General features: G+C 39.4%; 1 protein-coding gene across 2 annotated transcripts in view; it reads left to right on the top strand.

Moving 5' to 3' along the window:
• Nucleotides 1-14,022, top strand: part of GALNT1 (polypeptide N-acetylgalactosaminyltransferase 1) — a 125,687-nt gene that overhangs the window by 107,366 nt on the left and 4,299 nt on the right. For both annotated transcript variants that reach the window (XM_033177962.1, XM_033177963.1), the window contains exons 10-11: nucleotides 9,348-9,446; nucleotides 9,959-10,093. In XM_033177962.1, coding sequence (XP_033033853.1) covers nucleotides 9,348-9,446; nucleotides 9,959-10,093 — 234 coding nt within the window. The remainder of the gene's footprint in view (nucleotides 1-9,347; nucleotides 9,447-9,958; nucleotides 10,094-14,022) is intronic.

Raw genomic sequence — 14,022 nt, 5'->3', positions numbered from 1 at the left:
GCAGGGATACTGAAACATTGGAACCTTTGTGCATTGTTGGTGTGAATGTAAAATGGTACAACTGCTATTTAAAAACAGTATGGAGGTTTCTCAAAAAAAATGCTCAAAAAAGAGAACTACGATGTTATCCAGCAATTCCACCTCAGGGTATGTATCCAAAGGAAATGAATGCAGGGTCTGAAGAGTTATTTTTACTTATGTTTATAACAGCACTATTCACAATAGCCAAGAAGTGGAAGCACCCCACGTGTCCGTTCATTCTGGTCCAGCTACCAATGCATAGGCATTGTCCAAAATTGGGTCAGTTCAAAGGAAAAAACTCCTCATTCTTGGTTCTAAAGACAAGCTACAGAGTGACTGCTGTAAATCTTGATAGAACATACAATGGAATATTATTCAGTCTTAAAAAAGGAAGGAAATTCTGATACATGCTACAACATGGAAGAACCTTGAGGACATTACGTTAAGCATAATAAGACAGTCACCAAAAGAGAAATACTGTATGATTCAGGCAGCTAGAATAGTCAAACTCATAGAAACAGAAAGTAGAATGGAGGTTACCAGGGCTAAGGGAAGGGGGTAAAGAAGAGTTACTTCATGGGTCTAGAGTTTCACATTTGCAAGATGAAAAAGTCCTGAAGATTCATTTTACAACAGCATGAGTATATTTAACAGTACAAAACTGTACACTTGAAAACAGTTTAGATGGTAAATTGTATGTTATGTGTTTATGTACCAGAATAGAAAGAAAGAAGGGGTCTGTTTAACAGGAGTCGTGTATTTGGATGGATAGGAGGTGAAATCTGTACACAAGTAGAGGTTGTTGGTTGGGGGAGGGAAGAAGAGAGGTCATCTCTTGTCATAGGAAGGAAGATAGGGGAATGGGAACAAGTGCAGGGCAGCTGTAGGTTTGGAGGTGGAAACTGGCAGTTTGTGGTGGAAGTGTGAGGACCTTCTCATCTGGTGGCTTGTTTCCTCAGTTGAACACAAAGATTATGGGCTGTGAGTGAGGAAGCTGTTGGTGAGGGGGAATTGGGGAAAGAGAAGAGGATGTAAAATAGAAATGTAAGATAAGGGAAAGCAAGTAGATCCCTGAAGGAAGCCAGATGGTGGAGAGTTGGTGAAGCCATCTGGCCTGGTGTTTTTTCCAGTGCCAGGGCAGGCACAGACTTCTGCATTTATCCTTAACAATTACTAAGGCTATTTCAGGATTGACTTGAGCTCCCTACCTCTGAACTTTGTTGTGATTTAAGGAATTTGTTTTCAAACAAGTGAGGACTACATTGAGTTTCTTGAGCCTTTCATTCTCACCGATGCCTCATTAATGGGAATGTGTTTTCCTTTGCTATAACCTCGTACTGGTCAAAGAAGGCCCAGGGTGAGTGGTGCACCAGGGAAAGATTTCTAGCAGTCATTCTGCAGCTTGTCTTTAGAACCAAAAATGAGTTGTGGTGGTTTTTTTTTGGTTTTTTTTTTTTTTATTTTGAGCTGACCCAATTTTGGACAACGCCTAGGCATTGTTAGCTGGCCACAGTTTGGGTGTGTGACAAAGAAACACTTGTCTGCTCCATGGTAGATGGCTGCCAAGGCAAGCTTGCGTCTTACCTGCCTCTTGCCAGCTGGCTTCTGGGCAAGTCACAGCATTTACCCTCTGTGGCCTGCTTGTTGTCGCCTTATTAACTTAGCAGCTGGTCTTAAGCCTTGTACGCCGTTAATCCCAGGCCACATCCTCCAGGTTAAAAGTGTCATTTCTAGATTGGAGGTCATTCTTGAGAGTACCCACCATAGTGCAGCCAGGGATCTTATGCTTCTGATCACAGCTTCACCCATGTGAGCCTTCCTTTGCTAGCAACAGTAATTTAGCCTTTCATAGATCTCTTGCCATGCATCAAGGGTCCAGGGAAACCTGAAATCGTAGGATTTTTGAGCAGAAAGGGAAGTCAGAAAATGTAAATATGACTATGGTAATAGATATAATTTAGAGCCTCTGGCTTCAGCTAACTCTGACTTTTGTAGTTCCTGTAGAACGTGAATAAATGTGTTTCATTGTGATATCTGATAGCTGTTAACCCAGGAGCTGAGTATTCTAAACAACAACAAAAAGTAAACAGTCTAGACCTTTACTGGTTTAGTCAGTTTTAGGGGCTGACCAATTGCTTTTCCAGGCAGATCTAATAATCCTAACATTTACTGAGCATGTACTTTATGTCAAGCACAAATCTGAATGCTTTATGAATATTAAAGCACAGTACTATAGAATTGTGCTGTTATTCCCACTTCACAGATAAGTAAATTGAGACACAAATAAATAGTTTAAAAAACACGGCTAAACTCACAGCCATCTGGTTTGAGAGCCTGTGCTTTTAACCCCTAATGTTGGTATTCTTTCTCATATCTAACCAATACTTCCCTTGCAGCAGAGAGTGGAAAAGTGAATCCAGATTCACTAATACTAGATTATAAAAATACTTTAACAAAGCTCCTATATTGTCCACTCTAATGAGATAAGATACTGATTCTGGAGGAGACTAATAGTAGAAACAAAGGAACTTAAGCTCTCACCCTTGCCTGGTTTCCCAAGAATGAGTACATTCACAATTATTTTCAATTCCTAATGTCAAAAATAGTATTTTTAAAGTAACAGGTACAGCTAAGTTGCCACTTCTGAAATGGGGTTGAAGAGTTGCTAGGTCTGTGGATAAAGGAAAGAAAACCAACAGTTACTGTGTGCCTACTATGTGTCTGTCTGTATGTATTATCTCAATTAGAGCACTTAACAAACCGAGAGAGAGAGATTTATCTCTGCTTTACCAATGAGAAAGGGTTCTTATAGCAGTGTTTTCAATTCTGTGTTATAAATAATATTGATGTCTGATGTCCCCAAGGTGCTCAATTAGAAAGGCGAGGTATTGGGGAGAAGAAGGTAGATTTTGAGGTCAAATATGTTTGGGTAATACTATTTTACATCTTACGTCCATCTGTACCACCATTCCCCACTTCTACCAAGAGTCGTAGTATATTAAAAGGCTTTGAGAAGTCCTTCAACAAAGAAACCTATTTAAATTTATTTATCTGGTATTTTCCAAACATATCTGATCATAAAACACCTTTTTTAGTGGGGCACCTTGCAAGATGCTGTTCTTCAGATTGTGGTTTTTGGAATCACAATCTTAGAGTAAATAACCTGCTAAAGGTCTCATGGCTAGTCGGGAATGAAGCCCATTTGCATGTCCCCACAACCTAAACTCTCACCCTACAGACTCTTTGAAAGTGTGGATGTTCACACACTGTAAGTCAGACATTGCTATGATTCAAGTAGAAAAGTTTGTTTCTAACAGCTCCTCACCCTTTATGATACTCTCAGTCTGTACATCGTTTCTAGATTGTTTTGGCTTGACCCAGTGGCGTGCCTGGCCACGTAAGGAAAGATGTGTTAATCAGCCATAAACAATTCCTATGAAGAGTGCCATTAACCCACTGATCTCTCCCCTTGAAGTAACTAGATATCCTAGGATTTACACTGTTTCAGAAAGTACAAACCAAACTTGGGCACTTTCCACATGACTTTCATAGGGTGGCCAAGGGTGTGAGAACTGGGGTTTATTAGCATGTTGTGCAGCTTTTCCCATCATTGACAAGTAGCTCCTCACAAATGGTGAATGATTTTCTCCTATGTGTCAGGATCTGGACCTGCACATCCAATGTGTCAGCTACATTGAATTTAATTAAAATTAGGCCATGCCTGGTAGCTCACGCCTATAATGCCAGCACTTTGGGAAGCCGAAGTGGGTGGATCACTTGAGATCAGGAATTCAAGACCAGCCTGGCCAACACGCTGAAACCCCATATCTACTAAAAATACGAAAAATTAGCTGGGCATGGTGGCACGCATCTGTAGTCTCAGCTACTCGGGAGGCTGAGGCACAAGAATTTCTTGAACCCTGGGGGTGGAGGTTGCAGTGAGCAAAGATCATGCCACTGCATTCCAGCCTGGGTGACAGAGCAAGAGACTGTTTCAAAATATAAAATAATATAAAATAAAATAAGTTTAATTAAAATTAAATAGAATTTAAAGCCCGGTTTTTCAGTCACAATAGCCACATTTGAAGTGCTCAATATCCACACATGCGTAGTGGTTACCATATTAGCACAAATATAGACATTTCCATCATCTCAGAAAGTTGTACTGGATGGTGCCGGAGACATTAACATCTGCTGTTTTAAAATAGCCACACGGCCAGGCGTCAGTGGCTCATGTCTGTAATCCCAGCACTTTGAGAGGCCGAGGTGGGTGGATCACGAGGTCAGCATTTCAAGACCAGCCTGGCCAAGATAGTGAAATCCTGCCTCTACTTAAAAAAAAAAAAAAAAAAAAAAAAAAATTAGCCAGGTGTGGTGGCAGGCACCTGTAATCCCAGCTACTCGGGAGGCTGAGGCAGAGAATTGCTTGAACCTGGGAGGCAGAGGTTGCTGTTTCAAAATATAAAATAATATAAAATAAAATAAGTTTAATTAAAATTAAATAGAATTTAAAGCCCGGTTTTTCAGTCACAATAGCCACATTTGAAGTGCTCAATATCCACACATGCGTAGTGGTTACCATATTAGCACAAATATAGACATTTCCATCATCTCAGAAAGTTGTACTGGATGGTGCCGGAGACATTAACATCTGCTGTTTTAAAATAGCCACACGGCCAGGCGTCAGTGGCTCATGTCTGTAATCCCAGCACTTTGAGAGGCCGAGGTGGGTGGATCACGAGGTCAGCATTTCAAGACCAGCCTGGCCAAGATAGTGAAATCCTGCCTCTACTTAAAAAAAAAAAAAAAAAAAAAAATTAGCCAGGTGTGGTGGCAGGCACCTGTAATCCCAGCTACTCGGGAGGCTGAGGCAGAGAATTGCTTGAACCTGGGAGGCAGAGGTTGCACTGAGCCAACGTTGCACCACTGCACTGCAGCCTGTGTGACAGAGTGAGACTCTGTCTCAAAAATAAAATAAAATAAGATAAAAAATAAAATAGCCAACCCAGGAGGTTACCCATCTGTCTGTATCATGTACTGCTACCCTCTCATTTCACTCATTTCTCCTTCCCAGGTCCTAAGTTGAGGTGACCATATTTGCCTTGTCAAATCTAGTGTTTTCAAATCTTACAACTAATGTATGCCCCCTCTAATTCTCTCTACTCTGAAATAATTTGGAATTATCATAATTCATAAGGATGTACCATATCAAATTCCCAACCCACCCTGTCAGTAGATACCTTTCTACCTGGTTAAGGAGAATATCAGGACCATATTGATATTCAGGAGTATCTACTTCAACCAAGAAAAGCTCCCTTCTTTTCCCATATCAAATCTGCCTTTTATTTAAGGGTTCCTGATAATTTAGAATCTCAGTTGCCATTAGATGTTCTGATGACTACTGAATATGTTACCAAACAAGGCTCACTTCTTGCTTTTCTCTTTCCAAGATAGTCAAGAGGTGACTTGAAAGGAGTGAACTAAAAGGAATTAGTAGTGTAATAAGACCACTAAGCAGTTAGCTGTAGACTTGTATGTACACCAAGAGATGGGATAAAATCCTCTGAAGAGTGGGAAACTCCAGAAGAAATCTGGCCCATTCGTTCCTTAGATTGAACTTCAAAATACCCCTTATCAGAAGGTTGTCACTATTTTTAGACGTCCAACAAATAAGACATTTGCATAGAACATCCTTACAAGCTAGTCCTCAATTCTTGAATATATTTTTCTTCCTTCTATATTTTCCAAATTCTGCTGTTTTAAAATTCTTTTTTCAAATGTCAGATTTTGAATAACCAACCCAAATACCTATTTTCATCCCAGATAAACTTGAAACAAGTATGTGTTGTCACCATTTCTGCCCTCCATGTCTCATTAGAAAGCTGGTAATTGGTTATATAGCCTTTTACGGAATTACAATTTTGAGCATTTGTTCAGCATCCCTAGAAAATGTTTGTTCCTTATTTTCCCCTTCTCCAAAGGCTCTTCAAACTTAACTCCCAGCAAACAAACCTATTAGGTGGTCCTCTCCCTCCTAGAATCCTAAAGGACAAAACTTACCCCATAGTCATCTTAATTTTCCATGTCCTTGAGAAAAACATCTTGCACGCCCCATAGATGAAGTAGTCCACATGTATCACTACACAGAAAAGAAGAATATTCTCTGAAAACTCTATATTCTCTAGCCAGGCAGTATATAGAAGGACCCACCTGGAGAGCAGATGTCCCTTCAGCTACAAAGAAGCCACTTATTTGTTGAGCCAAACAGAATCCTCTGTCCTCTAATGTGAAATTCACTTAGGGACTCGAACATCATAGCTGTGCTCTTTCAGGAGTGTAATCTCCAGTTTCTCCCCTGTACATTGGAGGACTGCCTCCAGGCCCCACCACGAGCCTGAATCTGGGTCTCTGACCACGCCACCCACCTCACCTGGGCCTCACTGACCACATGTTGATGCAGTTTAGTTGCTCTTCAGTCTTTTTTTTTTTCATTATTATTATTATTTTTAATTTTACTTTAAGTTCTAGGGTACATGTGCACAACAGGCAGGTTTGTTAACGTATGTATACATGTACCATGTTGGTGTGCTGCACCCATTGACTCATCATTTACATTAGGTATATCTCCTAATGCTATCCCTCCCCGCTCCCTTCTCCCCACTCCCCGCGACAGGCCCCAGTGTGTGATGTTCCCCTTCCTGTGTCCAAGTGATCTCATTGTTCAGTTCCCACCTATGAGTGAGAACATGCGGTGTTTGGTTTTTTGTCCTTGCGATAGTTGCTCTTCACTCTAACAGCTAATGGGAAGCAGTGGTTTCCAGTCCTTGGAGAAACTCCACTTTGAACATCTAATGGTCAGTAGTAACCCCAAGAGATAGAGGCCCACATCTTGCATGTTGGGAATTAGTTGTAGGAATCTTGTTAAGGGTGGTATAAGCTGTTATGTACAAATCTCTTACAACAGTGCCTGGCACAGAAGCACAATGAATTTACTGTAATTATTAGCAGGATCACTTATAGAAACAAACTAGCTAAGTTTATTTATTAATAAGATACTTAAAACATGATAGGAAATCCTATTAAATTTCAGGAGAGTTTCATTTTTAAAAAATTTTATTTATAATTATAAAACAGAGAGGCAGGGTCTCATCATGTTGGCCAGGCAAGTCTCAAACTCTTGAGCTCAAGTGATCCTCCTGCTTCGGCCTCCCAAAGTGCTGGGATTCTACATGCATGAGCCACCACGCCCCACCACGAATTGCCTTTTTTAATTTGTTTTGAATTTTGGTAAAAGGCAATTATTTAAACAAATGGCCATTCCATATGAGAGCAAGAGAAGCTGAAGATAACGATGGTGTTAATCTAATAATTCCTGTGGCATTTATCATCTTTCTTTAGCAACCTTTACATCTGCATTTGGGGGAAGAAATAGAGGAAAACAAAATTAGAGAGTTTATAATTTTTATCAAAAGTATAAGGAAATGATTATTTTATGTGAATGTATGAGATAAAGACTCATCTTGTCACAATATGAACTATTTTTTTTTTTAACAGGGCCTTGCTGTGTCACTTAAGTTGAAGTACAGTGGCACAGTCATAGCTCACTGCAGCATTGAACTCTTGGGCTCAAGTGATCCTCCCACCTCAGCCTCCCAAATAACTGGGACTACAGGCGTGAGCCACTGTGCCTAAGTTTTTTTATTTTTATTTTTTGTAGAGACAAGGTCTTGCTGTGTTGCCCATGCTGGTCTCAAACTCCTCATCTCAGGCGATCCTACTGTCTTGGCCTCTTAAAGTGCTTGGGTTATAGCCATGGGTCACTGTGATTGGCCCGATCTGAATTAAATTCTTTTTCAAGTGAGATAGCCATCATCATCAGGTATTAGTTGATCACCTACCAGGATGAAGGAAGGTGTGCTTTATGCAAATTGGTATTTAACCATAAAATCTTTTACACAACCTATTTATGAGGTAATAGGTTTCACAATTAAAATAATGGAAAAAATGATGATGTAAATTATGTGGTAAAAGAACTCCTGGAAACTGATATGATGTATTGGACCCCAAGAAAAAAACATTTTGAAATTTCTAGCTTGAATAATTGGACAAGTTGTAGGAATATTAATAAAAATAGGAATATCAGGAAAATGGGAAACTTTTGGAGGAATGATAATGAGGTTTGTTTCAGGTAGCAATTCTCAAGAGGGGATGAGGTGGGGACGTATTAAAATGTGAAGATGATTCAGTGTTCATATTAGAAAATAGAAAAATTCTGTTTTGAATGAGCCAAGTTTGAGATTTTTATGGAATAGCAAGATGGATGTGACTAGTGGTAAAGTAACAGTGCAGATTATTACTGTCTCTGAGCCTGCTCATGCTGGACTCTGAATTAGGTGCCTGGATACGTTGTCTTACATAGCATCAGCATAGAACTGACATTACCCCCCAGTTCCTGATCTCAAAAGGTTTAGGTAACTTGTATTTAAACCTGAGTCTTTTATGTCAGAACCCTAGTTTTTATTCCTGGCTGCCTGGGAATATGGAATAATATGCAGACTGTATATTTGTTTATAGAAGTAACTGGCTTTTTTGTGGTTTTAACTTTACCCCTACTTTATCTATCACACAAAATTAGTTACCTTTTTAAAAAAGTCTACATGACAGATGTAGTTTCTCTTCTGGCTTAACCTGCTGACAATACCATACATGGGAATAGATTTAAGACTTTCAGATGTCTGTTAATTTACCATATGCTTTTAAAACTGCAACAGTTTAGAGGAAACAAAATATCCAGGAGCATTACCTAAAATATTCCTCCTAATTCTGATGACTAACTTAAATTCCTTTTACGTAATCCACAAATGTCTAGTGAAAGAGTAGAGTTTGTACCACACTACGCTTCAGCTTCCAGGAAAGAAATTCCAAGCTCTTTGACTAGAGTCATCTTAGTCTCTCCTAAGTCAGAGTAGTTATCAGAATTAATGTTTGTGTCTTCATTGATTAATAGTGTCCTCAGGGAGTTAGTTGCTTTAAATCATTAGCCAAAGTAGAGTTTTTTGAAGTCAATACGAATTTGAAAGGAATAACTTGAAAAAAATGAAAAAAAAAATTTTAAGGATTTTCCCCCATAAACACAGAAATTACATAAACAGTTTGTAAGACCTTTCTAGACAAATGAATTTTAGATAGCCAGACAGTGATAGGCCAGTAGGCCATTTCAGAGTAGTGTCAGGAAAAGTTTAGGTTGCTTTTTAGTGTATCTGTGTGTTTGTCTGTCTAATTAACTTCTCCAAGTCCTGATATTTTCATTATTCATTGTCCCATAGATACGAAATGTGGAAACAAATCAGTGTCTAGATAACATGGCTAGAAAAGAGAATGAAAAAGTTGGAATTTTTAATTGCCATGGTATGGGGGGTAATCAGGTGAGTATCTTAGAAAACTCTTAAAAGGGATAATTTTCAGATTTGTTTTTACTTTGCCTTTTTTATCCCATGACATCATTCAGGAAATATTTTCCTTCCTTTAAAGAGAAAATAATAAAGACTTTTCGGTGAAGGGAACTTTCAATCCAGTGACTTTTTTTTTTAATGAAACATTTGTGAAAGGCCCGTTGTGAGAACTGTATTTACATTGCTGAGCACAAAATTTATTTTGCCCTTTTTATTCAAACAGATGACAGCCCTTGGCAATACATTCAGTGTATACAGAGAGCTCAAGGTCATTTTCACTTCACCTTGTAAGCAAGAAAATCAGTAACATAACATCAGTGTAAATTAGTGGTAGCTTTTCTGAGTCACTTTATTCTTCATTACTTTAATAAAGTACATAAATCATGTACCTTGAAATACTTGTATTTTCCCTGACAGGTAATTGGGCATTTAAAATGCTGACTAATTTATTTTTTCTGTTTATGTGTGTGCATTTTTATTTCCAGGTTTTCTCTTATACTGCCAACAAAGAAATTAGAACAGATGACCTTTGCTTGGATGTTTCCAAACTTAATGGCCCAGTTACAATGCTCAAATGCCACCACCTAAAAGGCAACCAACTCTGGGAGTATGACCCAGTGGTAAGTTATTTATGCAGTCGCCTATAGTAATAAAATTATGTGTGTCACTGGGTATATTTATATACTTTATAGCTAAAGGAATGAATTCTTGTGGACCTTGAATATGGATCAAACTTGTCTTATACACTAAATATTGACAGGTGGGAAAAATAAGTAAAATAAACATGTTTTAATTGTCCCTAATAGTTAAATTTTAGTCTGATAAAATCACAGTTGCCGCCAATCCCTGGGTCCTTGTTTATTGAGTAGCCACTGTTCCTTCTGTATGTCTTCAAGTTCTATAGTCTAGTTTGGGAGAAATGAGGCAGAAAGTAGGCTTTTAAAATTACTTACTTAAACACTTAAGTGAAAGATAAGTTTTAATTAATAAAGTTCTCTGGCTTGTGATGATTTCTCAGTGACATACATAACAGAACCTTTCATATTTATCTTTCCTTTTGTCTGGAACCTTTCTCTCCACCCACCATCAAATGAGCTCACATGGAAGTATTTAAAAGGTATTAGTTCAATTAAAGCATCCATGGTAAACTTATCTCTTTCCACCTATTTGCCTAATTTTTCAACTTGTTCTTTTGCCTTGTGGTTCTGGAACCAGCACCAACATCTTTAATATCTCTTTCTCTGGTTCTTTTTATTTTGGCTTAACTTCTCCAAGGCATTTGGTGCCGCTAAACAGATGATTTTTGTTTTGTTTTGTTTTGAGACAGGGTCTTGCTCTGTCACCCAGGCTGGAATGTAGTGGTACAATCACAGCTCACACAACCTCCACCTCCCAGGCTCAAGCTATCCTCCCACCTCAGCCTCCAGAGGAGCTAGGACCCAGGCACATGCCATCATGCTCAGCTAATTTTTGTAATTTTGTAGAGACGGAGTTTCACCATGTTGTCCAGGCTGGTCTTGAACTCTTGGACTCAAGCGATCCACCTGCCTCAGCTTCTCCAAGTTCTGGGATTACAGGCATGAGCCATCATGCCTGGCCTGGTATTTTCTAATTTTTTTTTTTTTTTTTTTGATGGAGTCTCATTCTTGTCGCCCAGGCTGGAATGCAGTGGTATGATCTCGGCTCATGCAACCTCCACCTTCCCGGTTCAAGCTATTCTCCTGCCTCAGCCTCCTGAATAGCTGGGATTACAGGCACCTGCCACCATGCCCAGCTAATTTTTGTACTTTTAGTAGAGACGGGGTTTCACCATGTTGGCCAGGCTGGTCTTGAACTGCTGACCTCAGGTGATCTGCCTGCCTCAGCCTCCCAAAGTGCTGGGATTATAGGCATGAGCCACCGCACTCAGCCTGACCTGATATTTTCATATCCTCTTATCCCTTGGCCATAAGATGCACTACTGTTTATGTTCTTCTCTTAGTTTGCTCTCTGTTCCTTTTTTTGGCCTGGCTGTCTCTCCTTCCTCATCCTACTCCTTAAATGGAAATGTTGTCCAAAATTACCGACTTTGGCCATCTTTCTTCCCTATACTGTGTCATACACCAACCATGGTCTACTTTAATCATCAATATGCTGTTCTGTGAACATACCTTATACTTTCCTAGTTCACAGCTAAGATAATATGCTTCCCTCTGCCTGACAAACCTTACCCATTCTTAAGAATCCAGCTTTGACATCACGTCCATGAATCCTAGCCTGAAATTAACTCTGTCAATCCTAACTTAATTAGTCATCTCTGACCTCTATAAAGCTGTACTTCTTTGTAGTTATTTATCTAGCAATCTTTTCTCCACTATTAGATTGTTACATCCGAGAGGACAGAGATCATCTTTTATAAATCCTGGGTCTCCTTTCACAATGTCAGACTATAGAAGAAATAATATTACCTATAATAATAGCTCAGTTAATATGGCCATTGGAAATGGCCTGAATGTGCTGTTCCAGGGTTTCCCATGGTATGTGCTGCTGCCATTTTGGGTGTGACTACCCCATGCATTGCAGGGTGTGTAGCATCTCTGGCTCCAGACAGTAAGTGCTAGTGGCACCCCATAGCCATTGTGACAACCACAAAATTTTAAAAATGAAAAATCTCTTACTTTTAAGTTTATTGGAAAATGACAGTATATTTATTAGGCAGTATTTTTAAAAACCTATTTATTATAGCTAAAACAAATAGGGATTTATTTTTCTTACATAAGTCTAGAGGTAAGTAAATTCAGTGGCATAGTGATGTCAGGGATAACATTGTTGTAATATTCTTAGCTTTTCCTTGTGGCCACAAGATGGTTGCTGCAGCTCTGTCACATCCCAACTCCAGGCAGAAGCGGGAGGGGAAGGGGAATGGTACTACCACATGTGTTGCTCTTCATTAGCAAAGTAAAAGGTTTTTCTGGAACCCCCTTAGCAGGCTCTGCTTATGTCTTATGGACCAGAACTTCATCCCATGGTGACCCCCAGCTGCAAAGGAAGCTGGGAAAGCAAGTCTTTGGTTTTCTAGTTGTTAGAGTGTAAGATGACCAAGAGAGATACATACAGGGATTGGGAATGACTGTTGGCTAGCCAACCTACACAGTCTACCACAACAGTATTCCAAAAGTAAATGTTTGATGAGACAGGTAAAAAGCTGGAGATAGAGTATTTAGAAAGAGCCAGTTACGAGTGTGAAGTTTTAAAACTGGTAGATCACTTTGCAAGGTTTTTTCCCGCTGAGATAAAACATTAATACTGGGAGTTGATTTCTCCCAGAAGCAGACTCCAAGATAAAGTTGAGCATTCAGGATGTTATTAGGGAGCACTTTTTGGGTCAATACCTGTAAAAGGAATACCTCCCTCTCCCTGGGCAGAGGGAGAAGTTGAGTTGCAGTGCAGGTCCAACAGCCTGAGCAGACTGCAGGGGAAGCACTGGAGGGGAACAGCCCATCAGAATCATCCTTCCTCCATCCATTGAAAACACAACAGTCTAGAAAAATAACAGTCAATTATCTGTAATCTAAAATCATGAATTCTTAGATTTCAAAGTAACCCTAGAAATTAAACCCAGGATACTTTTTATACAAGTAGAAATTGAAACTCAGAATTAATTTCCCAAGGAAATTAATTGCCCAAGGTCCCCAAGCAGCCAGATAGTATGACTAGATCTCAAATCTGGAATCCTTAATTCTCAATCCAGGTTCTTTGTACAGTCTCATACTATTTTCAGAAACCCAGAATACTTTTTATACAAGTAGAAATTGAAACTCAGAATTAATTTCCCAAGGAATTAATTGCCCAAGGTCCCCAAGCAGCCAGATAGTATGACTAGATCTCAAATCTGGAATCCTTAATTCTCAATCCAGGTTTCTTTGTACAGTCTCATACTATTTTCAGAAACCCAGAATACTTTTTATACAAGTAGAAATTGAAACTCAGAATTAATTTCCCAAGGAAATTAATTGCCCAAGGTCCCCAAGCAGCCAGATAGTATGACTAGATCTCAAATCTGGAATCCTTAATTCTCAATCCAGGTTTCTTCGTACAGTCTCATACTATTTTCAGTTAATAGTTTTAAGTCTTCCTTATATTACATATTACATAAAATTTATAATAAGGCACTGGGCTCTTTTGCTTTGACTGCGTGTATCTGTCCTTTCTGGAATAAAATGCAGATTTTAGACCTAGTTGCATCTAGAGATGAGGAGTAGGAGGTTGGCAAATTGTTTTATTCTAGGATGCAGGTAGACTTTACTCAATGATTAATTATAGCTTTTATCCTCTTCTTCAAAGGTGTACAGTTAGATGCTTGTCACCTGCTTGTCCTGATGCCTTAGTCCAGCTCTCTCTGGATGGAGACTAGCTGGTGTTGCCTGAGTCCTCTGAGGAGTGCTTGATGACAGCATCCTACCCACAGGGTTCCAACCCACATGGCTGTGTGCCTGCTGTCAGCAGCCAGAGTTGTATCTGGAACGGGGTTCTCCACCAGAGTCTAGGCTTCCTGGGGGTGCTTCTTACC

The sequence above is a fragment of the Trachypithecus francoisi genome, unplaced genomic scaffold, assembly GCF_009764315.1.
Source record: "Trachypithecus francoisi isolate TF-2019V2 unplaced genomic scaffold, Tfra_2.0 Lachesis_group19, whole genome shotgun sequence".
NCBI classification, from domain to species: Eukaryota; Metazoa; Chordata; class Mammalia; order Primates; family Cercopithecidae; genus Trachypithecus; species Trachypithecus francoisi.
Note: the sequence above shows the minus strand (reverse complement) of the source record. Positions and strands in the feature narration are given on the sequence as shown.